Here is a 26,909-nt window from a genome sequence, read left to right as displayed (position 1 = left end):
CACAGCCTGGTCTTCAGTGGGGCAGGGGAACCCAAGGTGAACTTTGGGGAGAGCCCCCTTCCCTGTCCCAGCTAGGGGTGGTTCTGCAGGACAGGATATGCCCCAAGCCCTGGGTAGAGCTCAAGGGTGCTTTCCCAGGACGGCCTGGTCTTCCTGCAGCCATTGGCGTTGAGGGGACCTTCCTCGCTGTGCCTGCCCTTGTGCACTAGGAGAGCACCTCTCAGGAGCAAGATAAAAGACACCTGCCTTCCTTTCAACTGCCTTGCAGGCTTGGCAGGGCCCCCCGCTAGCTGCTGGGCTCATCATCTCCCAGCTGTAATCCAGGTGCCCAGACACGCTTTGAAGAGAGGAAGCCAGTGTGTTTGCTGTGACGGGGTGCAACGAAGGGAGCCCTGAGCTCAGCCTGGACATGTTCAGAAACACTCCACCATCCCTGGGACTGATCACTGGGCACCCGCATGATGACTGACTGAAACACTATTGGGGGAAGATTTGGTCTATGCAACATGGCTATGCAGAGCCCAGAAATCTATTCATGTATTCAGTTCTGCGATAGAACCACTGGGCCCCATTCTCCTCATTTACACACTGGTGTAACTGTTTAGTACCACAGACTTTCCAGAGCACCCCCTAGCAGTACCGCGCAGTGCAACAGCTACTCCACCTCAGTTTCCCCACTTGTCTTTCGCTGCTCTACCTCCAAAGTCTTCTGGGTTGCAGAGGGCTAGCGCCCCCCCCGACCCCCCCCCCCATGTGGTTCTACTTCTCCCGAGGCTCTCAAAGTGCAAAACAAGTATGAAACAACACATACTCTTCCCTTTCCTCCAGGAGATCTGCAAGGCACCAGCCTGTCCCAGTCCTGACCCTTAGCTAGTCTTACCACACCAGCTGCTCTCTCTATCTGCTTCCCTCCAACTGGTCAGGGCTCATGGAATCATGGAGCAGGTCCTCAAGGAATCAATTCTGAAGCACTTAGAGGAGAGGAAAGTGATCAGGAACAGTCAGCATGGATTCATCAAGGGCAAGTCATGCCTGACTAACCTAATTGCCTTCTATGACAAGATAATTGGCTCTGTAGATGAGGGTAAAGCAGTGGACGTGTTATTCCTTGACTTTTGCAAAGCTTTTGATACGGTCTCCCATAGTATTCTTGCCAGCAAGTTAAAGAAGTATGGGCTGGATGAATGGACGATAAGGTGGATAGAAAGCTGGCTAGATCCTCGGGCTCAACTGGTAGTGATCAATGGCTCCATGTCTAGTTGGCAGCCGGTATCAAGCGGAGTGCCCCAAGGGTGGGTCCTGAGGCCGGTTTTGTTCAATATCTTCATTAATGATCTGGAGGATGGCGTGGACTGCACCCTCAGGAAGTTTGCAGATGACACTAAACTGGGAGGAGTGGTAGATATGCTGGAGGATAGGGATAGGATACAGAGGGACCTAGACAAATTAGAGGATTGGGCCAAAAGAAATCTGATGAGGTTCAACAAGGACAAGTGCAGAGTCCTGCACTTAGGATGGAAGAATCCCATGCACCGCTACAGGCTAGGGACTGAATGGCTAGGAAGCAGTTCTGCAGAAAAGGACCTAGGGGTTTCAGTGGGCGAGAAGCTGGATACGAGTCAACAGTGTGCCCTTGTTGCCAAGAAGGCTAACGGCATTTTGGGGCGTATAAGTAGGAGCATTACCAGCAGATCAAGGGACGTGATCGTTCCACTCTATTCGACATTGGTGAGGCCTCATCTGGAGTACTGTGTCCAGTTTTGGGCCCCACACTACAAGAAGGATGTGCAAAAATTGGAAAGCGTCCAGCGGAGGGCAACAAAAATGATTAGGGGGCTGGAACACATGACTTATGAGGAGAGACTGAGGAAACTGGGGTTGTTTAGTCTGCAGAAGAGAAGAATGAGGGGGGATTTGATAGCTGCTTTCAACTACCTGAAAGGGGGTTCCAAAGAGGATGGATCTAGACTGTTCTCAGTGGTAGCAGATGACAGAACAAGAAGTAATGGTCTCAAGTTGCAGTGGGGGAAGTTTAGGTTGGATATTAGGAAAATCTTTTTCACTAGGAGGGTGGTGAAGTACTGGAATGGGTTACCTAGGGAGGTGGTGGAATCTTAGAGGTTTTGAAGATCAGGCTTGACAAAGCCCTGGCTGGGATGATTTAGTTGGGGATTGGTCCTGCTTTGAGCAGGGGGTGGGACTAGATGACCTCCTAAGGTCCCTTCCAACCCTGATATTTTATGATTCACTTCTTTTTATTAAGCCCCTCCCTGGAAGCCTGCTCCAAATGACTCAGTTTGAGCTAATTGGGGTGCCAGGAGTTCATTATCCCCTTCCTGCCTTGCATGCAGGCATCTGTGCCCCATTCCAAACTCCATGGGGCGTGATTCCCTTCTCACTCACCCAGTGTAAATGAGGAGTGACTCTGCTGACCTCACTGTAATCACATAGGTGTGATACTGGTGTGAGAGGAGAATCAGGCCAACATTACCCGTGGAAAACCTATTAGTCACCGGCTCCCCACCCTAGAATCAGGCTAGTGTCAGCCATAGGACACAAACCTCTTTTTGTAGGAAAGCATTGTCACTGGAACTGGGTATCTGAGGCCAGAGCTGTCAAATATATGGCCTGTAGGCCAGATTCAACTTGTATGCTGTATTCAGAGAAGCAGCTGTGTTAGTCTGTATTCGCAAAAAGAAAAGGAGGACTTGTTGCACCTTAGAGACTAACAAATTTATTTGAGCATAAGCTTTCGTGAGCTACAGCTCACTTCATTGGATGCATTTTCCACTGAAAATAAATTATGCTCAAGTAAATTTGTTAGTCTCTAAGGTGCCACAAGTACTCCTTTTCGTTTTGTATGCTGTAGTTAGGTGGCCGGCATGACCTATTCAGCTGCTCCAGAATCCTTCATTTTAAAACCAGTAAGTGTCTAGGATTCATGGCTTCATGAACCTTCCACATGGGCCCCAAGTGTAACCAGTGCAGTGATATCTGCCTGAGTCTGCAGACAGCCAGAAACGACTCCCCTGTCCCACGTTCTCAACCCAGGGGACTTCACTCCCACCCCCTATCCCTGTTCCAGCTCTGCTTTGTCCCTGCGTTCTCCCAGCACCATGGTTTTTGCCCCTAAAGTCTGAAGCTGCCTTTCACCCACAAAAAACACACATATGCTTCCTTCTAACTGAGGAACGACAAACCCCAGATCTGAGACAGAGAGAGCGAGCGCAGTGTGTGTGTCTCCTCTGTACCATACTGCGCCTGCACTGAACCCATAATGGCAGCAGACTCAGTGCTGTGGCTCCGAAGGCCCATGGTCATTTGTACCGTTTTCCAGCATGTCCAGAGCTGCTTACACCTGAGAGGAGCTTAGCCCAGCTCCTGTTGGCTGGGGAAGGGGGCAGCTTGGAGAGCAACTGCTGCAGAGCATGGGGGGTCTGGCTAGCAAATGTGCCGCACACACTCTCAGAGGGCATCTGGATCTGCGGGTGGGATAGCCCTTGCTGGGGGTCCACCCCTCCTTCCTGCTGACAGGACATCCTCCAGAGTCATGAGCAAAGCACTGAGCATGGATCAGTGCTTCGTCCCGTTAGAGCAAACGAGAGCTGGATCACTGCCTTCATTGGGACCAAAGCCAGGATGAGCAGCCAGGCACTTCAACTCCTTCAGTGCTGGTCCTGCAGTTCCTGCGCTGGTGTGAGAGCAATGGATCATCAGATGGATCTGACAGTGGGCTGAAGTCAAGGAGTTAATCACTGACTGTTCCCCCCTTTCTTCCACACCGCTGCTCTGCTCCCTGCTAAGCCAGGCGGCTCTGCGGCCTTAGAAGCCTGGCCAGCTCAGGGCGCCGCAAAGGAAGGTGCATTTAGCAGGCGGCTCTCAGCAAGGTGAATGAGGCATGTTAATCCCTTAAGAGGTATGTGGCAGCAGAGGAGAGGGGCCTGGAGCCCTTCGGAAATCCCTCCAGGAACTGGGGAGCCATGCTGAGGTTCAGCACAGAGCCAGGCCCAGCATCTCCAGAAGCCTCGGTTACAGGAAGTAACGCTCCCTTTTGATGGAGAGATGTGGCGGGGAAGGACTGAAATGCAGCAGTCCCGAGACACAGAGGGCAGGGGGAGATTCCTGGGAGGGGAAGGGGAGCAAGGTTAGTGGAATGGGTGCGAGGGAGTGGAAAGCGAGGGGTCCGAGGGGAGGGAAATCAGCTCCATCTCCCTCCATGGCTCTCTCAGCTAGTCCCCAGGCTGTGCCTTCTCCTGGTGCCTGGTTTGAGGGACACCTGTTCTCCATGAGTATTTTTATTGGGGTTTCTTCTGACTCTGCTCCCTCTTTGTTATGTCCAGCACCCGGAGCCCTTGCTGGCAGACATGGTAGGCCAGGGGCTCGGGTGGAAGGTATCTCAGTAACAGTAGTGCTCTCTCTCTCGCTCTCTCTGCCAGTCTGTTTCTGGGTAGATTCAGTATCGGAAACGGGCTGAGGGGGCTATTTGGTTTGGTGTTTGAAAAACCTCAACAGGGAGCTTCACTGATTATACTGGAGTTACCCCTGGGTGAGTGCAGGGGGGATCAGGGCCAGTGGAGTTACTCCTGATTTACACCAGGGTGAGTGAGGGGGGAATCAGGGCCAGTGGAGTTACTCCTGATTTACACCAGGGTGAATGTTGGGGGAATCAGGGCCAGTGGAGTTACTCCTGATTTACACCAGGGTGAATGAGGGGGGAATCAGGGCCAGTGGAGTTACTCCTGGTTTACACCAGGGTGAGTGAAGGGGAATTAATTCTTTAAGGCACTTTGATAACCCAGTGATGAGTATGATATAAATACCAGGACATTAGATTTAAGCTCTTTGTCTTCCACCACGTTTGTACAGCACCTCTTAGACCAACATCTCCTCTGTGAGCGGCTCTAGCCATTTTCCAGTGGGTCCCTCCTCCTCCCTTTCTGCACAGGGTCCACCCCGGAGTCCGCTGGGCATTGGTTCATTTAAAGAGGCACTGTCGGGTTTAAAACAAAACCCAGGGTAGAACAAATCCGGGCCCCGGCCCGTGTGTATAGCACCTCGCATGCGAAACCACTTTACCCGGGCACCTTCCTTCCCCCTCCCCCACAGTGCCAACACCCCCAAGTGGGGCCGGGCTGCTCCGCTGCTAGTCGCTTCTCAGCGGGGCATGTGCCCGGCGCTGCAGGGTCCACCGTGCAAACTTCTGCCCCGCGCTCAGCGGGGGCGGCCCCGCAGGGCCGGGGCTTCGCCCCCCACTGCGAGTCTGTGGCGCGGGGATCGGGGCCTTGCCTAGAGCCAAACAGCCAGAACCTGCTTCCCAGCCCCCGGAATCGCCCATTCAAATAAAACAACCGTGGGGGCGTGTCTATGGGTTTTGGGAGGTGCAGCCTCTTTAACAACCCCCCGGCCCAATTCGGTTTTGCTCGTCAGCCGTGCCAAGGTTATAAACCCCCCGCCGTGCGCCAGTCCCCGGCTCCCCGCCAGGTGCGGTCACGGGAGCAGTCGCTGAAAGCAGCAGGAAAGCAGCGCAGCGCAGCCTGCCGGTGGTTTTCGGGTACTGGGATATCCGTGGGGTGAGTCCGCGCCTGCAGCCCCAGGCGCGGAGGTGGGTGGGCTGGCTGCTTAGCCTGGGTTAGGGGTGGCAGGAGCTGCTGTTTTCACTTCCCCCTGTGCAATCGTGGGTCCCCCTGGGCCTGAGTCTCTAGCCGAACTGGGTTATGTCTCCTGAGGCTTGATGGGGGGGGGGGTGGGGGCTACCAAATTCGTGGCCATGGAAAAATGTGTCCCCGACTGTGAAATCGGGTCTTGTGCGTGCTTTTACCCTCTACTCTACAGACTTGACGGGGGAGACCAGCGTTTCTCCAGTTGGGGGCCCTGGCCCAAAAGGGGGCTGCAGGGGGTCACAAGGTAACTTTAGGGGTTTGTGGTATTGCCCACCCTTACTTCTGTGCTGCCTTCAGAGCTGGGTAGCTGGAGAGCGGTGGCTGGTGGCCGGGCACCCAGCTCTGAAGGCAGCACTCTGCCCACAGCAGCGCAGGAGTAAGGGTGGCAATACCATACTGTGCCAGCCTTACTTCTGTGCTACTGCCCGGCTCTGAAGAAGCCGTACTGCAACCACCCCTACAACAACCTTATGACTGCCCCCTCCCCCAACTCCGTGTTGGGTCAGGACCCCTACAATTACCACACCATGACATTTTAGACTTAAATAGCTGAAATCATGACATTTGCAATTTTTAAAAATCCCAGGAGTGTGAAATTGACCAAAATGGGCCATAAATTTGGTTGGGCCCTATTGATGGAGCCAGTGCCGCCCCGCTTGTTAATTATGCCAGGCAGCCCACCTGCCCCTCCTTGCAGCGAACGCAGCATGCGGCCCCTGCTGCTTTCCTGAGCCCTCTGCCCAGAAAAACACAATAAGGTGCCCCTGTGCTTTTGTCCCGGGGGTCTCTAGGGATCTATAGGTGGCTTCAGGGCTATGGGACAGGCGTTGGGAAAGTGGCCTGTGTTAGCTCACCAAAGTGAAGAGTGAGGAAGGGGTAGGTAGAGGGCCAAAGCCCCTGACTCAAGATTGGAGGTGGGGTGGGGGGATCTTGCTCCATTATCTATTTCCCTTCCCACCCCAAGGGGACAACTGGCTGCTCAGAACAGGGATGGTCCCAAACTGTCCCAAGCCACTGGAAGGCAGAAACGGCCTTACACCTCAGCATGCCATCGCCTGCTCCATGCACGTGGTGCTGTGCGCAGTAGCCCTCATGCCTTGCACAGTAGCCATGTGGGGAAAGGCTAGATTGCAAAACTGTTACACTTGCAAGACCTGTGTGCAGCTGGGGGTGGTAGGTTTTGAGGCTTGGTTGGCGCAGGCCACCGAACTGCTCTGTCTGCACTTGTCCGAGCCTCCCTTGGTGGGGAGCTTGGAGAGTTATGGAGCCACTTTGGCATTAGTGGAACTGTTGTAGCATTTTTGGGGGAGCTGACATGAGTCTGGCGTTGCCTGCCTCTGGGGGCAGGGTGCTGCTCTGGTGGTGTTGAGTTCTAATCCAGCTCATCTCACTGACTGTATGTCCGCAGGCAGGACTGTTGGCCTCATGCAGAGTTATTTCCATTGTCTGAGTACCTGATTTGAGATGGCTGGGGCCTGGTCTTCAGGTGATGCCCATTGAGCACCCAAAGATAGAAACCATTCTTTAGAAACCAGATCTTAATCTGTGCCTCAGTTTCCCTATCTGTACAGGTGGTGTGTCTGATGAAAGGGGTGGGGCAAAGGAAGGGGGAGGGATAGCTCAGTGGTTTGAGCATTGGCTTGCTAAACCCAGGGTTGTGAGTTCAATCCTTGAGGGGGCCATCTGGGGCAAAAATTGGGGATTGGTCCTGCTTTGAGTGGGGGGTTGGACTGGATGACCTCCTGAGGTCCCTTCCAACCCTGATATTCTATGAAAGGAGACTGACCTGCCTTTCGTATGGGCTAAGAGGTGTCTAAGGCGCTTGCGGACGAATGCTGTAGTGACTGTCACCAGGGAGGGTACTGACAGGTGAAAGAGGAGAAGTCACTGTTCCCTTTCATTGCTGCAACCACAGTGACCTGGCTCCTGAAGGACGAACCAAGGGGTGACATGAGTGCTGCCCTCTGTAATGGGTCCCGGCATGAGTTCCTCACCTCCTGCAGGCTGCTAGCCAGGTCTGAGCCTGCGGGGATGGAGCCCCCCTGAGCTGGGGTCTCTGCACCTTATAACATCCCACCATCTTCATCAAAGGAATCTCTTGGGGTTGAATTTCCAGGCTTTTTTTGGGCGGGGGGTGGGGGGATGATGAAGTTTGTTCAGTGAACTTCCTTGAGGCTGAAGAATTACGTTAGACCAGTAAGACTCACTCAGGCTTGCAGGCTGCCAGTGACTCTTTATCGTGTCTCCTGTGGCCCTTTGCAGCACATTATTAAAACACTGATTTAATTATTAACCAGTCAGGATGCTTATGCTATGGTAGCCAATTGTAGCTGATAAATTAATACTTGCACCGTCATTTTGCAGTGAGAATAATATAGGCACTAGATATTTCCTGCCATACTGTTTAAATATGACTATATAGTACTATAGGAAATGAATTAATGAATTCACACCCCTGTGGCTCTTCTGGGTAAAGCTGATGGCTAACTTGACTCCTGGACCCCTGAGGTCGGAATTTCCCTGCTCTAACACTGATACATGCAAGCTCTCACATTGCCATGGGCTTCTCCCAGCAGCTTGCTCACGCCATCTGGCTGTTGCTGGAATACATGGGCACATCTTGTCCTCATATGCTGTGCCCGTGTGTTAGAGAACATGCTCGTTTAAAGTTGCCCAATGCTCCCTTATAGCATTGTTTGGCAGCCACCTGCTTTGTCCGCTGCTTGCAGAAAGAGCAGCCCATTGGAGCGAGCTGGTGGGCACCAGGGTGGGCCGACAGCCCCTGCATCAGCTCCCCTAAGTTCCCTGTGCGGCTGCTGCCCGGCAGGCTGTAAATTGCCTGCAGTTCAGGTGTCCCTCCCCACACGGCCCTGTGCTGCTCCTGCCCTCTGCCTTGGAGCTGCTCCGGGAGCCTCCTGCTCGCTGTGCAGGTAGGGTGACCAGATGTCCCAATTTTGGGGTCTTTTTCATATATAGGTTCCTATTACCCCCCACCCCCTGTCCTGATTTTTCACACTTGCTGTCTGGTCACCCTAGGTGCAGGGGAGGGCAGAGGGGTGCTGTTGTCAGGCTGTCCCCCTCCCCCATTCCTGCCCCCCATCTCCACAGAGATGGGGGGGACACGACAGGGCTCAGAGTGGAGGGCGCTTGCTGGCAGCAGCTGCTGTCTCAAAGTCTCTCTCACACTCACACACAGGGGGGGTGTCAGTGTCTTTCTCTCTGCCATGCTGTCTTCTCCATTCGTGCTGCCCTATAAGGTGTGAGGCTGCATTAACAATGTGTTAACGCTTGAGGGCTCAGCCGGGTGCGAGTTCATCATTTAGCAGCAAGGCATTCCTTGGGAAATATCCCACCCTCTGACTCCACCATCTCAACCAAGCGTCACAATCGTCACTGCTGTGTACAGTACTACATTGTTTGTTTAAAACGTATACTATAAAATATAGTCTTTTGTCTGGCAAAAAAAAAATTCCTTGGAACCTAACCCCCCTATTTATATTAATTCTTATGGGGAAATTGGATTTGCTTAACATCATTTCACTTACAGTAGCATTTTTCAGGAACAGAACTACAACGTTAAGCAAGGAATTACTGTATATTTTTAAAAATAATGTAAAAATGTGAGGGCTCTGGGGTGGGGCTGGTGATGAGGGGTTTGGGTGTGGGAGGGGGCTCAGGGCTAGGGCAGAGGGTTGGGGTGCAGGGGGTGGAGCAGAGCTGGGGATGAGGAGTTTGGGGTGCAGACAGGCTGCCCTGGGGCAAGGGCCAGAGAGGAGGATTCTCCCCAGCCCTCTTCCCGCAGTGAGCTCCCCCCCCCCACTTCCTCCCTGCACCACACTCACCTCGCACCATGGCCACTGCATGTGCTCCTAGGGCCCCTCTCAGGTACAGGAAGCCCCCTCGCCTCCCCTGCGGTGTGTGCCAGGGGGGCTGCTGTCACACGTGCACCTCCTCCCCTGCTGCTGCCCCTCACTGGGGGTGGGGGGTGGGGCTGCCACTTGTCTGCTAGTGGGGGCTACCCTGTGCTGGTGGAGGGTACCGTTGGAAAATGAAAGGGTCTGAGGGGTAAGGGCAGGCTCAGGGTCAGTCTGCCCTGGCAGTAGTGGCTGCGGGGGCACTAGGACCCTGCGGCTGCAGTGATGCTGGGAGGCAGCATGGAGCTGCAGGGGAGAGACAGGGAAGCTCTGCTCCTGGGACTGAGGAGGAGCACAGAGGCAGCAAGTGGGGGCCGGGGGAGACACACGGCCCCAAACATTGGTGGAGCCGGGCTCTGAAGATTGCTGGAGCCCCGGCACCATGAGCCCATATAACTCACCGCCTATGGACACAAGCCAACCTCCCTCGAGCTGTAGCTCACGAAAGCTTATGCTCTAATAAATTGGTTAGTCTCTAAGGTGCCACAAGTACTCCTTTTCTTTTTACTAGTCCTCCAGTGGCTTCCCTCTATTCCCCGTCCCCTCCAGGTGGCCAGAGAGGAGGGACGAGCTCTCCCACAAGTCACTGGAAAAATCCATCCAGTGGCTCAGTTTACTGCAGCTCTAAGAGCCACGGGAGGTGTTCCCAGGAGTCCTAGCCACGGGGGATGCAGAGGCTCACGTGTTCGACTGCAGCAGGGCTGCTCGCACTCAAACTCGGCCAAATGAACGCTGTCGCAGAGACAGCTCCTCGAGGGGTCTGAGCCAGATCACCCTGCCCTTCCCACCAGCAGACAGCTGAGCAGCGAGCCCGCCGGTTCTCCATTACATACAGACGCCCCATCGAGAGCCGCGGAAGGTCCCCATTTAACCCCAGAACAGGGACAATGCAGGCAGCGCAGACCTCTCCAGCCTCCTCCAACATGCATCAAACCCTGCAAGGCTTGCAGACCAACTCCCCTCGAGGGCTCCAAGGCCTCCCCACATGTCCCCCTCATGTGCCCAGAACACACTTCACTAGGAAAGAAGCTTCCCCCACACATCAATCCTTAACGAAAGGCTCGGATGATCCTAGAAACTAGAGTGACTTTTTGCCAGAGCTGCCGCTCCATAGACCAGTTATTACCATTTCAGAAACTGTCAGACAAGGAGCTTTCCATCTAAACCGTCTCTCTACCGCCAGGGAAAGGGACCCAGAGCTCGTGTGGAAACAAAAACCCAGCTTAATACTTCACATCGCAAACGCAGTCGCTGGTTTCCCTTCTCTTCTTTATCTTTACAAAGAGGTTTGAAGGATTTTTAGTGGGGTGTTTGCCAAGGGACTGAGCAGGATGAGGTCTCTGGATACCAGCGCCCGAACCTTGTTTAATGTGGGAGAGGGACTGGGTTCTGTTAACACCTTTGGGCCCCTGTATTCCAGCTAAATCAATACAGAGCTCCGACGAGACAATCAGGCCAGGCAGCCTAGGTGGGCTGAAGTGTTTCAGGCAGCTAATCTAGAACGCTGCAGGATGTGGGGGCAAATACTCAAGAATACCAGTGTCCAGAAAGAGCATGTCATTTTGTGTCATTGCTCTAGAAAGCCACGTTACTGTGGGCTGCGACTCTAGAATCCCACAGCATTTGGACCAGGCCTCCAGACCCACCACAGTATTGTATCTAGAATTCCGTAGTGCTTGGTGCGACTGCTCTGGGCCAGCCCTGTGTTTCTGGACACGACTCTAGAATGTCACAGCACTTGGGATGATTATTCTGGAATGCCTCCATGCCTTAGGCCGTGACTCTAGAATATTGCTGGGTTTGGACCAGCCCTCCAGAACACAGCGGAGCTTTTGGGTTGCGGCTCTAGAACCCCACATTGTTTGAAGCCCTGCCTCTAGAATGCTAGGGCACATGGGGGCCCGTTACGAGAAAAAACGGTTGCTTGGTTTCTTGTAACTGTTGTTCTTCGAGATGTGTTGTTCATGTCCATTCCAAGCAGGTGTGTGCACGCCACGTGCGTGCCAGCAGGAAGATTTTCCCCCTAGCAGCACCCGTAGGGTCGGCCTGGGTGCCCCCTGGGGTGGCGCCTTCATGGCTCCCAATATCAGGCCCCGCCAACCCCCCAGGCCCTCAGTTCCTTGTTGCTGACTATTCTGACAGAGGGGTAGAAGGGTGGGTATTGGAATGGACATGAACAACACATCTCGAAGAACAACAGTTACGAGAAAGTGAGTAACCTTTTTTCTTCTTCGAGTGATTGTTCATGTTCATTCCAAGAAGGTCATTCACAAGCTAGAGCTCAGGAGGTGGGGTCGGAGTTATCCACAGAAAATAGCACGGCTCTCCCATAAGCTGCATTGTCCCTGGACTGTTGTGTAATTGCATAGTGCAATGTAAATGTATGTATCGAGGACCACGTAGCAGCCCTGCAAATTTCCTGAATAGGGACTTGTGCCAGGAATGCCACAGAGGAGGCCTGAGCCCTGTAGAGTGAGCGGTTATCTGCAGAGTGGGCTCCTTTGCCAGGGTATAGCACTCCCTAATGCAGGACGTTATCCATGACAATATGTGTTGAGAGGATACCAGGAGGCCCTTCATTCTGTCCACCACAGCTACAAAGGGTTGGACGGACTTCCGGAATGACTTAGCTCTCTATGTAGAAAGCTAAGGCCCTACGCACGTCCAGTGAGTACAGCCTGCGCTCCCTATCGGAGGAGCGTGGCTTGGGATAAAACACTGGGAAGAAGATGTCCTGGGTCATGTGAAAATGGGAGACAACCTTCGGGAGCAAAGCTGGATGAGGCCTGAGCTGGACCTTCTCCTTAAGAAAAACTGTGTAAGGGAGCTCGGTTGTGAGGTTGTGGTTGAGGTTGTGAGCTCCGAAACCCGTTGAGCTGAGATAATTGCCACGAGGAACATGAGCTTGAATGAGAGATATAACAGGGAGCAGGTGGCCAGAGGTTCAAATGGCAGGCCTGTAAGCCTGGAGAGGACTAAATTGAGGTCCCAGGCAAGGACAGGCTGACGCATGTGTGGGAAGAGCCTGTCCAAACCCTTGAGAAAACAACTGACTATAGGGTTTGCAAAGACCGAGAGACCGTCTGAAGCCGGATGGAAGGCGGAGATAGCGGCCAAGTGGACCCTTATTGATGACTGGGACAAGTCTTGGTGCTTTAGGTAAAGGAGGTAGTCCAGTATAAATGGTATGCAGGCGAGGAGTGGCGGCTGACTACGTTGCTCCACCCAGATGGAGAACCTTTTGCACTTGGCCAGGTAAGTAGCCCTGGTGGAGGGCTTTCTACTACCCAGGAGGACTTGTCTGTCCTGGTTCAAACAGGACAGCTCTGTGGCACTTAGCCATGGAGCATCCAGGCCGTAAGGTGGAGCAACTCCAGATTCGGGTGCCGGAGTCGGCCCTGGTCCTGCGTGATCAGGTTGGGAACCAGCAGTGAGGTGAGAGGGGCTGCTATGGACACTTTCAGGAACGAGGTGAACCACCGCTGATGCGGCCACGCCGGTGCTATTAGTATGACTCGGGCCCGGTCCCTGCGGATCTTGAGGAGCACCCTGTGGACTAGGGGGATGGCTGGGAAAGTGTACAGCAGGCAGCCCTCCCACGAGAGGAGGAAGGCATCCCCAATGGACCACGAGCTGTGGTTCCCGAGAGAACAGAATGGCTGACATTTCGAGCGAACAGGTCTATCTGGGGAGAGCCCCAGAACCAGAAGATTGAGCTCACCACGTCTGGCCGAAGGGACCACTCGTGGCTGTTGAAGGTCCGGCTGAGGCTGTCCGCCAGTGTGTTTCCCACCCCTGGGAGGTATTAGGCCTGCGGGTAGATCGAGTGCTCTATGCAGAAGTCCCACAGCACAAGGGCTTCTCAGCACAGGGGAGAAGAGTGTGCACCCCCCTGTTTGTTGATATAAAACATCGCCGAGGTGTTGTCCGTGAGGATTGAAACACATCTGCCCATTATGCGCATTTTGAAAGCGTAGCAGGCCAGATGCACTGCCCTCCGCTCTTTGACACTGATGTGAAGAGCAAGGTCCAGTGGAGACCAGAGGCCTTGGGTCTTGAGGTCCCATAGGTGAGCCCCCCAACCCAGATCCGAGGCATCCGACACCAAGGTGAGCGAGGACTGAGGGCTGGCAAAAGGCACCCCTGCGCAAACCATTCGAAGGTTGAACCACCATAGGAGAGAGTCCAGTACCAGGCGGGGCAGGGTTACAACCCTGTCCAACGCATCTCTGGCTGGCCGGTGCACCGACACCAGCCAAGACTGGAGTGGGTGCAGCCTGAGCCTGGCATGCTGCACCACGTATGTGCAGGAGGCCATGTATCCCAGCAGCTTTAGACAGTTTCTTGCCGACGTTGTGGGGAACCGTCTGAGGCTCTGTATGATGTCCTGAAGTGAGCAAAACCTGGCCTCCAGGAGGTACGCCCTAGCTTGGGTAGAGTCCAGAACTCTATCCTCTGCACCGGGGACAGAATGGATTTCGACTTGTTCAGGAGGAGACCTAAGTCGAGAAAGGTCCTCCTTACAAACTCGACCTGAGCCTCCACCTGGGCCCTCAAGCAACTTTTGATCAGCCAGTCATCAAGGTATGGAAAAACCTGTATCTGGCACTTGCACAGGAATGCCGCAACAACTGCCATACATTTTGTGAATACTCGGGGGGCAGTCGACAGCCTGAACGGGAGGACGGCAAACTGGTAGTGGCCTCTGTTCACCATGAACCTGAGGTAGCATCTGTGATGTGGGACTATTGCGATATGAAAATATGCGTCCTTCAAGTCGAGGGCGGCGTACCAGTCTCCTGGATCCAGTGAGGGGCTAATGGAGGTTAGCGAGACCATGCGAAACTTGAGTTTCTTTACGTACTTGTTGAGCTGTCGCAGGTCCAGCATAGGTCTGAGGAAATATGAGGAAATACCGGGAGTAGAAACCCTTGCCCCTTAGCTCCTGAGGAACCTCCTCCACTGCCCCTACCGAGAGGAGGGACTGCACCTCTTGAATTAGAAGTTGCTCGTGAGGGGGTCCCTAAAGAGGGATGGGGAAGAGGGTTGGGGGGGTGGGAGGGTACAGAATTGTATGGAATATCCCCTCTACCATGTGGAGCACCCATCGGTCTGAAGTAATTTGAGACCAGGCATGGTAGAAAGGGGATAGACGGGATGAGAAAGTAAGATGGAAAGATCCAAAGGTTGTACTGGCAAACCGTCCTCGACCGTACCCTCAAAAGGGTGGTCTAGAGCCCTGTGGGGCCCTAGGCTGGCCCGAGCTTTGTCCAGAGGGAGGGCGTTGCCTCCTCCGAGTGCTCCTGTTCCGCCTAGGCGGAGCTTCCTGGCTGTTTTGGGGTTGGTAAGGACAAGGGGCAGGTTGAGGCCTAAAATGTCTGTGCTGGGTAGCAGGCATGTGAAGCCCCAACGAATGAAGGGTAGCCCTCGAGTCCTTCAAGCTATGAAGTCTCTTATCCGTCTTCTCGGAGAAGAGAACTACACCCTCAAAGGGAAGGTCTTGAATGGTCCGCTGGACCTCGTGGGTAAGACCAGAGACCTGTAGCCAGGACCCTCTCCTCATAACCACCCCTGTGGCCAAAGTGCGGGAGGCCGCATCCGCCGCGTCCAAGGCTGCTTGCAAAGATGCTCGGGAGAACAGTTTCTTCTCCTCCACGAGCACAGAGTCTCGCAGTATCTGTGCAGTACCTCTGCAGTATCTGGGCCCATCGCTCTAGAACACAGAAGCATTGCGCTCGTGGCTCTAGACCAGGGGTGGGCAAACTTTTGGCCTGAGGGCCACATCTGGGTATGGAAAATGTATGGCGGGCCATGAATGCTCATGAAATTGGGGGTTGGGGTGCGGAAGGGGGTGAGGGCTCCAGCTGGGGGTGCAGGCTCTGAGGTGGGGCTGGGGATGAGGGGTTGGGGGTGCAGGAGGGTGCTCCGGGCTGGGACTGAGGGGTTTGGAGGGCGGGGCGGGGGTCAGGGCTGAGACAGGGGTGTGGGGCGGGAGGGTGTGTGTGCAGGCTCCGGGCAGTGCTTACCTCAAGCAACTCCCAGAAGCAGCAGAATGTCGCCCCTCCAGCCCCCTCCGGCTCCATGGTTCCTGGCCAATGGGAGCTGTGGTGGTGGCGGTTGGTGCGGGGCCAGCTTGCGGAGCCTCCTGGCGGCCCCATGTGTAGGAACCAGAGGGGGGACATGCTGCTGCTTCCGGGAGCTGCGTGGAGCGGGGCAAGCCCTGGACCCCGCTGCCCGGTGGGAGCTCAAGGGCCAGATTAAAATGTCTGGAGGGCTGGATACAGCCACCGGGCAATAGTTTGCCCATCCCTGCTCTAGACCACCACCGTAAATGGGCTCGTGGCTCCAGAATGCCATCCAGGCCTGTTTCTGTGACTCCCATCGCCCTTTCCTATCTCTGCCCTAAAAACTGTTCCCACCTTGATTGTTCAGTCCAGATTGGATGCTGTTCTAAGAGATCTGCTCCAGGAATCGTTCGGGGGAAGTCCTACGGCCTGTGTTCTCCAGGTCAGACCAGATGATCCCACCGGTCCCTTGGAAGCTTGGACTCTATTTTGTCCTGTTCTCACCATGCTGGCCTGTTCCGCGGCCCTCTCTCCCCACCCTGCCCGATCTGCACCCCAGAAGCCCTGACTCTCCATTCACTGACGCCTGGCCTGCCACACTGGGCTCTTTGATACCACTTTTAGTTCTCAAATTTGCTTTAAAGTGCCATACATTGCTCCGAGGGCGACTCTTGGGGAAGCGCAGCAGCCAGGGCTCTTGGAAACAGGCAAAGGGAGGGGAGGAATAGCTCCATTTGGAGGAGGAAAAATAATTACAGCTTCTGACAGATGATATGTTAGTGACGGGCAGTGTGAGCAGGGAGGGGCCCCGGCCCTTTAAAACGCCCACAGATACTGGTGAAATTCTGGGCTTGATTTTTGGTGCCTAGCTACTCACACAAGCCTGGGAATTAGCAGAGCTCCCCCCACACACACCCTCACAGTGAAAGAGGAGCCTGAATCCTGTCCAAATGGCTGAATGGAGTTGTTCTGGACCAAGCCCCAGCCAGGACTGATGTGGTCCAGTGGGTAGCATCTAGGGTAGGAGTCAGGACATTGGGGTTCTGTCTGGGCCTACTCTGGGCAAGCCGCCGCCTTTCTCTGTGCCTCAGTTTCCCCTCCCAAACAGTAGATTGTAAGCTCTTTGGGGGCAGAGGCCGTCTCAGTGTGTTTTTCTGCAGACAATGGGGCTCTGATCTCGGTTGGGGGTCTGTGCAGCACCTGACACAATGGGGCCCTCATCTGGGGCTTTCTGTACAGCACTGGGGACAAGGAAGCCCTGATTTCAGCTCGGGCCTCGAGGTTCTGGTGTGTTATTAATAGCTCTCAGTTTGGGAACACATGACAGGGAGAATTATTCGGATGATGGGTTGGACTCCTGGTTGGCTTTCCGTGCTCGAGCTCAACCATCAGCTATGAGCTGGAGGCAGGAGTAGCCAGGCGGATTCCCTGGCGTCTGCTATACAGTGGGTCAGCCTGGAGGGCCTGAAAATCTAGGAATCTATGAAAGTTGCAAACAGAAAGAGAAGGGAAATTCCTCCAGTACATTATTTGTTGCAAACTTTTGGCCCCGTTCTAGCAAGGACCCTGTTACCCCCTCCCCCCGACCGCCCCATTTCTGGGAGCAGGATGTCTGTTTTATGATGCATATAAAAGGCAGCCCTGCTACTCCCTGTTAGGGCATTGGGGTCAGCGCTGAGGGAGAGGGGAGAGGGCCCCCTGCTGAGCCCACACCCTGCTCCCTGCAGCATAGCGCCCCCTAGTGCTGCACTGGGGCATTGGGGTCAGCGCTGACTGAGAGGGGAGCGCCCCCTGCTGGCCCCCTGCTGAGCCCACACCCTGCTCCCTTCAGCACAGCGCCCCCTAGTGCTGCACTGGGGGCTTGGGTCAGCGCTAACTGAGAGGGGAGCGCCCCCTGCTGACCCCTCACCTCGCAGCACAGCACCCCCTCCCCCGCCAATTCTTTACCCTGTCTGTGCATCCCCTGTGGCCAGGCATCCCCCGTGAAATGGCCGATCACGCGGCGCCGGTGGCTCGGCTTTTTCGGTTCCCCTCCTCCACGCTCGCTCTGTCTTATTTTCCCTCTATTTATTCTTGTTTTTCCCCCTCGAGAGAAAAAACGTTGCTCTCAGCATGAGAAAAAATAAATAGCAGTGAGCAGCATCGGAGACGGATGCCGGGAGCGGGGCGGCTGCAGAACGTCCAGGGGAAGAGCTTAATGATATGATGCTTCCTCGCTAATGAACTTCTCCTTGTGTTCACACGCAGCCTGCTGTTCTAGCTTCCCCTCCAACCACCCAAGCAAACAGCCAGCCCTGCCGAGGGGCTGAGCGAGTCCCCATCACCCCACTTCCCGCACGGGGGAGCTGGCCCATGTCCCCGCTTGCAGCTGGCTTTGGTGGTGCTGCAGAGCGGCATTGGTGGAGGCTTGGTCGCCCCTTTAGGGGATGGGGGAGGTCATGGGGTGCTTCCATGCCCTCCCCCCAACCCTGACAACTAGGGGCTCAGGGTCCGGGAGAAGTAACCCTGGGTCCATCCAGAGGGGGGGCAGCTAAGCAAGGCTGGCTCAGAGGGGTGGGGAATAGAGCACGGGGCCTTTCTCCTCTAGGGGGCGCCTGTCTGGCAGGGGCTGGAATGGGACACAGGAGCCTGTCTGCCCTGGGGGGGCTGCTGGTGGCAATTGAACTCTTACCCGCTGCCCCCCATTCTGCTGCCTCAGGGGCCCCCTTGCTGCAGTTCATTCTGGCCCCCAGCAGATGGGCCACCATAGCCTCTGAGGCAAGCAACTCACTTTAGCTCTTTTGGCTGGGGCCTGGTTAGTCACAGCCAGGCCCAAATGAGCCAGGGAGCCTGAACTCCTAAGTGGGGGGGTGGGGGCACCCTTCTGGTGAGACACAGGACCACAGGGCCCAAGTCCCAGACAGCTGCCAGGGCCCAGGACTGTGGCAGCAAAATCCTGAAAGCCCTTAAGAGCCCTTGCTGCTGGCCCACTCCCCCGCTGGCAGGATTTTGCAGCACAGCTGGCAGACTGGCAGCAGCCGCTTTCCCTCTCTGCATGGCTGGCTGGCGCCAGCTGAAAACACCACTGAGCCGTTCACCCTGAGTGTGCAGCCCCATGGCTGTTGGGTTGGATTTGCAGCTCTGGAGCTACCTGGCAGTCAGACCTGTTTCTCAGATAGCCTGGGCCCAGATTCCCAATTCACATCATGCCACTGGCATCACCTGGTGTCAATCGGCACCACTCCCTTAGAGTCCACAGAGACGAAAGACTGATGCCAGCTGAGGATCTAGTTTCTTATCTGGCTACCAGCCTCAACCAACGGCCCCTGGCCTGAGGGATGGTACCAGGCACAGCTCCATGCAGGACATCTTGGGGTATGAGGCTCCAGCCAGGCATGATGAAGGAAGTGGGGGTCAATGGGGGGGCAGGGGCGAGAACAGCAGCCTTGGTTATCATCACTTCATAGATGGGAAAATGAGGCAGAGAGAAGGGCTCAGGTCACACAGCTGGTGGCACAGGACCCAGGAGTCCTGACTTCCTAGCCCCATCCGATCCTAACGCCCAGAGCCCACTCCCCTCTAGAACCCAGGAGTCCTGACTCCCAACTCCGGCTGCCCTGGCCTTACTCAGTAGATCCCGTCACAGAGCTGGACTAGAACCCAGGAGTCCCAGTACACAACCCTACCCCCATGCTCATGCACCCCACTTTAACCACTAGAACATGGTCCCTTGGCATTGCTGGAAATAGTAGCCAGTCACATGATCAGTCCTATGCCCTCTGACATGGGGGGTGGATTAAGGAGGGGCCATGCTTGAAGCCGCCCTGCTGCGCTAATCATGGAAGGCATCCAAAATGGTGGACGGGGACAGTCTGCAGAGGTGTAGCCAATGTAGGCGGGGTGGAGAAAAGGACTTGGAGAATCCAGACTCCTGGGTTCTATTTCCAGCGGTGGGAGCGGAGTGGTGTCTAGTGGTTAGGGGAGGGGCTGGAAGCCAGGACGCCTGGGTTCTGTGTGTGCTCCACTCTGTAAGAGGGGGATCATACCTGACACATACATTAAAGACAGTCAACATGCAATCTCAGTGATTTTTTAAAAAGGAACTAAAAGTAGCTTAGGCCCAATGCCAGCCCCCACCCCAAAATCCTCTGCCAATTTTCACACCCATGTTTCCCTTTTTAGGCCCCCCACTCATTTAAGACCCACGCCTAACAAACAGGGGGATCTGCCCATAGCCAGACAGCAACAGAGACCCGAGAAAATGCTGCAAAGCGTAAACTAGGCAAACTCGGAAGGCTATTTGCCTGGCTCCTGTCGCTGCAGCGATGCGAACCCTGACCGGTGAAAAATAACGAAGGGCCTCAAACCAAATCTTGAGATTGGCTTCAAAATCGTGAGATTTTATAAATACTTGGCAGGGTGTTTTTATTCACTTCCTGCTGTGGGGACGTTTAAAAGGTCACCTGGTTCAAGATTTCTCTGCAGTGAAGGGGGCGAGACAGGGAAGGTTTTTCCACCTGAGGAAATTAACAGAAAGAGCTACAGTGGAACATAGCGACTCCAGTCAAATTTCCCCATGCAGACAAGCCCTGATTGCTTTTTAATCAAACTCGCATGATTTGGTGACTGGTGCTTTAAGAAAAAGAAAAAAATCCTCACACACAAAGAGTGTCAGCCTTGTGCCCAAAGCACAAAGGTTGCTACGAGTAACAATATGAAGGTTACGTTAAATAATTGCAGCCGGGTTCCTTCGTACAGGCAGTGGCAGCCAGAGGCAGAGCTGGGCGGTAGTTTTATTGCTAGAAAATGCAGATTTATAGACAACAACTTTTCATGGACAGTTTGGCTTTAATGAAAGGTTTCTCAGGCCAGAATGAGACATAGTAACCCAAAACTTTATTGGTAATTGTTTCAAATATGTTTACAATGAAGCACACTGTTAAAGAGGAAGTGGGGGCAGTGACACAAGTTTTGTCGGAGGACACAGACGTGTTTCCCGGGGCGGGGTGGGGTCAAATCCAACCCCGCCCCCACCTGCTCCGTGCATGCCCTCCTGGGGGCTGGCGGGGGGAAGGGCGCCCTGCTGGCCCTAGAACTCAGCAAACTCCTTGGCGCACTTCTCAGTGGTGGAGACCCGGATCTCCTCTTCCTTGTAGTCGTCAAAGTTACTCGTGTCGCCAGGGCCTTTGCACTTTGGTATAAAGGGAGCTTCCACCTGCAAAGGGAGGGGCGGGGGAGGTTAGGGACGAGGTGAGGGATCAACATTTGTACACCCCCCCACATTCCTGGGTCTGCTGGGGGGCACGATCAGGCCCCAACTTTGCAACAAGGCAGGCAAGGATCAACCCCCCCGTCCCCAATCCAGCCAGAAACCCTCACATTTTGCAATCATGGAAGGGGGAGCCCATGACCCCACTTAGGAGCCCAGGATCAGGGCCCCCAGCACTCTTAAGGGAAACAGGATCGGGCCCCTATGCAACAAGGTGAGGGATGCAGGATCAGCGCCTCCTCAAGCTTCCTTTTATCTAGCCAGAACCCCCTCCTCTCACTTTGCAATCAGGGAAGGGCAGGGGGTCATGAGCCCCTTGGATCCCCGTAAGAGCCCCCACTTGCATCATCAGGAGGGTTTTAATCAGGACCTTCAGCCCAGCCCTCTCCCACCAGACATGGAGAAATAATGCCATTAGCTGGCAGCAGCAGTAGTAGGCTGTTGTCCTCAGGGGGTGGGGACAGGACCTTGCTTTTGCCACCATGTTACAAACAGGTGACTGAGGGCTCCCGACTTTAAACCAATGCTGGGTGAGCATATCTCCCCCTAGTGGTTGCACCCAGCCACAACACCCTGCTACAGAGTCCCAGGAACCAATGCGCTCCTAGAGGCCTGGGCACTGATGATCCCAGGTTCAATTCCTGCTGACGGAGGCTGCACAAGGTGGGAGTTACCCAGGCCCTCCTCTGCCTGCCGCCGCCCTCTTACCTTCCTCTGGTAGATGGCGATCCAGTCGGTGGTAGCAAACCACCTGTGGTTCTTGATGTCGTTGACCCCGTTCTTGAGGTTGCCAAAGCGTTTGGTGAGGTCCACCTGCAGCAGGTTCCGGAGCAGGTCCTTCAGGTCTGAGCTGAAGTGAGAAGGGAACCGGACCTGGGGTGGGGAGGAGAGACAGAGGTCTGGCTTTTATCTGCCCTGCCCTCGTGGCTAGATTCATAGATACACCTAGTAATGTACAGCCCCTAGCACAAGAGGGTCCTTGGCTATGCCTGGGGGCTGAGATATGACCATAATACACCTAATAATGTACAGCCCCATATCACAGGGGGGTCCTGGGCTACACCTGGGCACCTAGGCACTACCGTAATACACCTAGTAATGTAGAGACCCATAGCACAGGGAGGTCCTGACCCATGACTGGGGCTTGTAGGCACTATTGTAATACACCTAATAATAAATAACAAGCCCTTTAAAAACACTCCAGGACAATGAGTGGACAAGAAGCTAGTCCTCAGGCTACTGAGGACTGACACAGGAGCTGAAATGGTTCATTAGCAGCAGCCCCCCAGCTCTTATTGATCATTTTTCCTCCACAGATCTCAAAGCAGGGCTGCCACATCACTATCCTCATTTTACATAAGGGGAAACTGAGGCACGGGGAGACGTGACTTGCCCAAGGTCACTCAGCAGGCTGGTAGGAGAACCGGGAACAGAACCCAGGCCTGTTGAGTTCCACTAGGCCACACAACTTTGTTTTTTTAAAACCCCACTAGGTTTAAAGCTGACCGTGTCCACCATGAGTGCTTGGAGATCCTTGGCGAGAAGGCGCTGGGGTGGGCAGAGGAATATTATGGGCTCTTGGTTACTATGGTGATGAGTGCTCTACCAGTGCCTGGAGATGACGGAAGTCTTTAAGGAATGTTTAGTCTTGCAACACAACAGGGTTGAGGAGAGTTTTGCAATTCACAACAGTGTATAAGAAAACCAAAGGCACCGGTTCCAGGAGTCCCCATGAGAGTTACAGGGAGCCCAATGGTGATGGGGTGGGGGATGCAGTCCATGTGTTGGGGAAGTAGGGATATGTGTGGGGGACACAATGGGGAGGATGTCCATGTGTTGGAGAACAGGGGTATGTGGCAAGGGAGGGTCTATGTGTCGGGGTGCAGGGGAATGGGATACATGACAGGGAGGATGCCCATGTCTTGGGGATTGGGGTAGCATGGAAGGGAATTAGCATGTGTGGGGTGCAGTGTGTGAGCATCTCTCTGGTCCATTGCTGAGACTTGGCACCCCACTTTTGCTGGTGAACCCTCCCTCAAAATATCACACAAGTGTCCCCTCCCCGAGCCCAAATACCTTGCCAGAGACGATCTTCTCGTAGATCTGAATGGGCTGGTCCGCGAAGAATGGGGGGTAACCAGCTGCCATCTCATAGATGAGGACACCCAGGGCCCACCAGTCCACAGCCTTGTGATAACCCTGCCCGGGGAAAGCAGGCCAGTGTCACGCACTGAATATTTGAGGTGTGGGGGGAAACCACCTTGTGGCCAGGGATTAGCTAGAGATCAGGCAGCAGACAGGCCCTCCCCAGCTCACCTTGCTGAGGATGATCTCGGGGGCCAGGTATTCTGGGGTCCCACACAGAGTCCAGGTTCGGCCTTTCACCCGCTTGGCAAAACCAAAATCGGCCACCTGGAGCCAAAACAGAGAAAGGGGAGAAGCTGGATCAGCCCGGAAGCTGTGACAGCAGGAGGGGAAGGGGGAAGCAGATGATTGTGATGTATTCTGGCCGTGTTATATTTCTGGGGGTGTTTTGGCTTTGGGAAGGGGATGGCAACAGAGAGAGACTTAGACAGGCAGGAGATCACTGCAGGGAGCCAGGAGCCAGCATTGGGATGGGGACGGGAAGGAGTGGGAGGGGGCGGCAGCGTCACCTCGATGTAGCCCTGCTGGTCTATCAGGAGATTCTCTGGCTTCAGGTCTCGGTAGATGAGATCCAGCGAGTGCAGATACTCGAAGGTCAGGACGATCTGAGCAGCGTAGAACCGGGCGTGAGGTTCACTGCAATGAGGTGGGAGGAGAACGTGGGCATCCCGGGCCAGATCTGCCCCCTCTCAGCCAGCCCAGCACCCTCGGCCTCCTGCCGCCCACACCTTCACCTTCCTTATAGATCCTCAGGCAAGATGCCCCAACCCTTATCGGCCCGGTGGCCCCATCTGCCCAAGCCAGACCACTAGCCCTAGTACACACATCCCACCCACCATTGCTAGACCCCTGACTCCATCCAGCCTGGCAACCCAGGGCAAGCCCCACCCAGACCAGCGTCTCGCCCCTAGCCTCAATACAGACACCCATGGACCCCCAGCTCCTTCCAGCATGACTCCATCTAGTCCTGGCATCTCTGCCACTGACTGTGGCTAATGCTGGCAGAAGACCTCAGCCGCTCTCCCCATGGGGAATCCCTTCCTGACCAGCCCAGCTGGGGATCAGGTCACACCCTGCAGTAGGAGGATCAAAGCCAGCGTCGCTGCAGATGCTGCTAGTGGATAAAAGGTCCAGTTCTCTACTGAACTCAATCCCAAATTTACAGCTGTGGAAACTGAGGCACAGAGTAATTCTCCCCCCTTCCCACAAGGAGTGAATGGCAGAGGCAGGAATAGGACGCAGGAGTCCCGACTCCCAGTCCCTCTGCTCTAAGTGCTAGATCCCACTGTCCTCCCTGAGCCAGGGATACAACCCAGGAGTCTAACCGCCACCCAGCTCTAACCATTAGCAACACTGTCCCCAACATCGGCTCCCGTGGCAACGCTCACCTGAACCTCCCGATCCGCCGTAGGTGGGAGAACATCTCCCCGCCCAGGATATATTCCATCACCATGTACAGATTGGAGTTATCCTAGAAGGAAATGCAGCAAAAACTGAGTGCAAGGGATGGAGCCACTCCGGCCCCCCGTCAGTGCCTGTGACACCGGGATGAAGCTGCTCACCACACCCCTGCTCCTTTATTAGCCCCGTCCTTTTCAGGGCACTAACCCCACATGCCTCAAGGGAGCCTGATGCACTGGCCTGGCTTCCCCATAGCACACAATGCAGTGAACCTGCTGTCTGGGAGATGACAGCCTACTACAGCCACCAGCTGCTGCTGTTACTCCTTTGGCTCAAGGGCTAGAGGGGCTGCGCCGTGGTGCCGAAGGTCCCAGGCACACACCTGCAGTGGGAGTTGCTGCACAGACGCGGCTGGGGAACAGACTCACTAATGAGGGGGCGCAAGCTTTATTTGCTTGGAGTATTTCGTACTAGAGCCCTAGAAAATTCAACCCCTCCCCTCCTCCGGTTTAGGGGCAGGGATGGGCGGGGACAAGATGGATTTCCCAGCTGCGACATCTATGATCAAAGGGGAAACCCAACGTGCCGCCAGGTCGGACACCCCAAAAGAACAGAAGCAGGAAGTGAAACTTGTCAAAAGCAGAGTGTGAAATTGACCAGGCTGGCTCCATCCTCTCTCACGGCTGCAAAGTCAAAGAGCAGCCTCCGAAGTAACTCCGCTGAGCCCAACAAAGCCATTCCGCTAGTGAGACCCGACCCGGCTCAGTGATGAGAAAATGAGCACTAAGCACCCGCGCACGCGGAGACCACTGCCCCTTCCCTCCAGCCCAGTGTCAGTTTCCATCTAGCCCTGGAAAGAGGGTCCAGCCGGGCATGGGCACAGCGCCCCATGCTGGATGGTCGGAGACCTTTTTCTGCAGCCACATTAGGAGAGCAGGAGCCAAGAAGCAGAAAGTCACATCCTCACATTCCATCTAAATTATATCAAAACAATGTAATATTGGGCTGTTAAGAAGGCTCCTGTCCGAAGAGTGCCCAGCATCACCAGGCAAAGAAACAGATCTTAGGATGCTCAAAGGAATCACTTAGCTGCAGTGTGGGTGTGAAATCTCTACCTCTTGATTGTTTTCCCTTTCTGGTCCCCGCTTCTCTATTGTTTATCGGTCTGGTTCTTTGATTGTTTCTGTTCCATAACTAATTTTGCCAGGTGTACATCAAAAAAGGTGGCAAGGTATGCCTGGGTAAAGAATTGTTTCACACTATGTTCGGATTGGTCAGAGAAGTATTTTGTAATACTTCAGTAAAATGATGGGTTAAGGTAGAGCTAAGCAGGACTCAAGTTTCACTCTATAAACTGGGGACCAAAAGGAAGTTCTTGGGAACCAGCTCCAGGACACAGCCCAACATCAGCGCTACCAGACCTTAACACCGTGCCAAACACACCGTGCAGAAGCTGGAGTCCCAGGATGACCTGATCCTGACACCCATGGACCCCCAGCTCCCCTCCTCTAAGTGCTTCAGAATTGATTGAGAACCTGCTCCATGATTTTTCCAGGGACTGAGGTGAGGCTGACTGGCCTGTAGTTCCCAGGATCCTCCTTCTTCCCTTTTTTAAAGATGGGCACTACATTAGCCTTTTTCCAGTCGTCCGGGACTTCCCCTAATCGCCATGAGTTTTCAAAGATAATGGCCAATGGCTCTGCAATCACATCCGCCAACTCCTTTAGCACTCTCAGATGCAGCGCATCCGGCCCCATGGACTTGTGCTCATCCAGCTTTTTTAAATAGTCCCGAAGCACTTCTTTCTCCACAGAGGGCTGGTCACCTCCTCCCCATGCTGTGCTGCCCAGTGCAGTAGTCTGGGAGCTGACCTTGTTCGTGAAGACAGAGGCAAAAAAAGCATTGAGTACATTAGCTTTTTCCACATCCTGTCACTAGGTTGCCTCCCTCATTCAGTAAGGGGCCCACACTTTCCTTGACTTTCTTCTTGTTGCTAACATACCTGAAGAAACTCTTCTTGTTACTCTTAACATCTCTTGCTAGCTGCAACTCCAGGTGTGATTTGGGCTTCCTGATTTCACTCCTGCGTGCCCGAGCAATATTTTTTTACTCTTCACCGGTCATATGTATAATCTTCCACTCCTTAAAAAGAAAAGGAGTACTTGTGGCACCTTAGAGACTAACCAATCTCTGAAACCTTCCACTTCTTGTAAGCTTCTTTTTTGTGTTTAAGATCAGCAAGGATTTCACTGTTAAGCCAAGCTGGTCGCATGCCATATTTACTATTCTTTCTACACATTGGGATGGTTTGTCCCTGTAACCTCAATAAGGATTCTTTAAAATACAGCCAGCTCTCCTGGACTCCTTTCCCGCTCATGTTTTTCTCCCAGGGGATCCTGCCCATCAGTTCCCTGAGGGAGTCAAAGTCTGCTTTTCTGAAGTCCAGGGTCCATATTCTGCTGCTCTCCTTTCTTCC

At 54.4% G+C, this 26,909-nt stretch overlaps 1 protein-coding gene across 2 annotated transcripts in view; it reads right to left on the bottom strand.

Annotated features, from left to right (window-relative positions):
- Positions 1–20,492: 20,492 nt before the first annotated feature.
- Positions 20,493–26,909, bottom strand: part of LOC311510509 (cAMP-dependent protein kinase catalytic subunit alpha-like) — a 36,739-nt gene continuing 30,322 nt past the window's right edge. For both annotated transcript variants that reach the window (XM_084610214.1, XM_084610215.1), the window contains exons 5-10: positions 24,421–24,503; positions 23,542–23,668; positions 23,204–23,299; positions 22,964–23,086; positions 21,596–21,760; positions 20,493–20,833 (exon numbers count right to left, since the gene is read on the bottom strand). In XM_084610214.1, the coding sequence (XP_084466340.1) occupies positions 20,708–20,833; positions 21,596–21,760; positions 22,964–23,086; positions 23,204–23,299; positions 23,542–23,668; positions 24,421–24,503 (720 nt within the window). In that variant the 3' untranslated portion in view covers positions 20,493–20,707. The remainder of the gene's footprint in view (positions 20,834–21,595; positions 21,761–22,963; positions 23,087–23,203; positions 23,300–23,541; positions 23,669–24,420; positions 24,504–26,909) is intronic.

This window comes from Lepidochelys olivacea (genome assembly GCF_965140295.1).
Source record: "Lepidochelys olivacea isolate rLepOli2 genome assembly, chromosome: 20".
In the NCBI taxonomy this organism is placed as follows: Eukaryota; Metazoa; Chordata; order Testudines; family Cheloniidae; genus Lepidochelys; species Lepidochelys olivacea.
The sequence above is the reverse complement of the archived record's forward strand: the minus strand, read 5'-3'. Positions and strand labels throughout refer to the sequence as shown.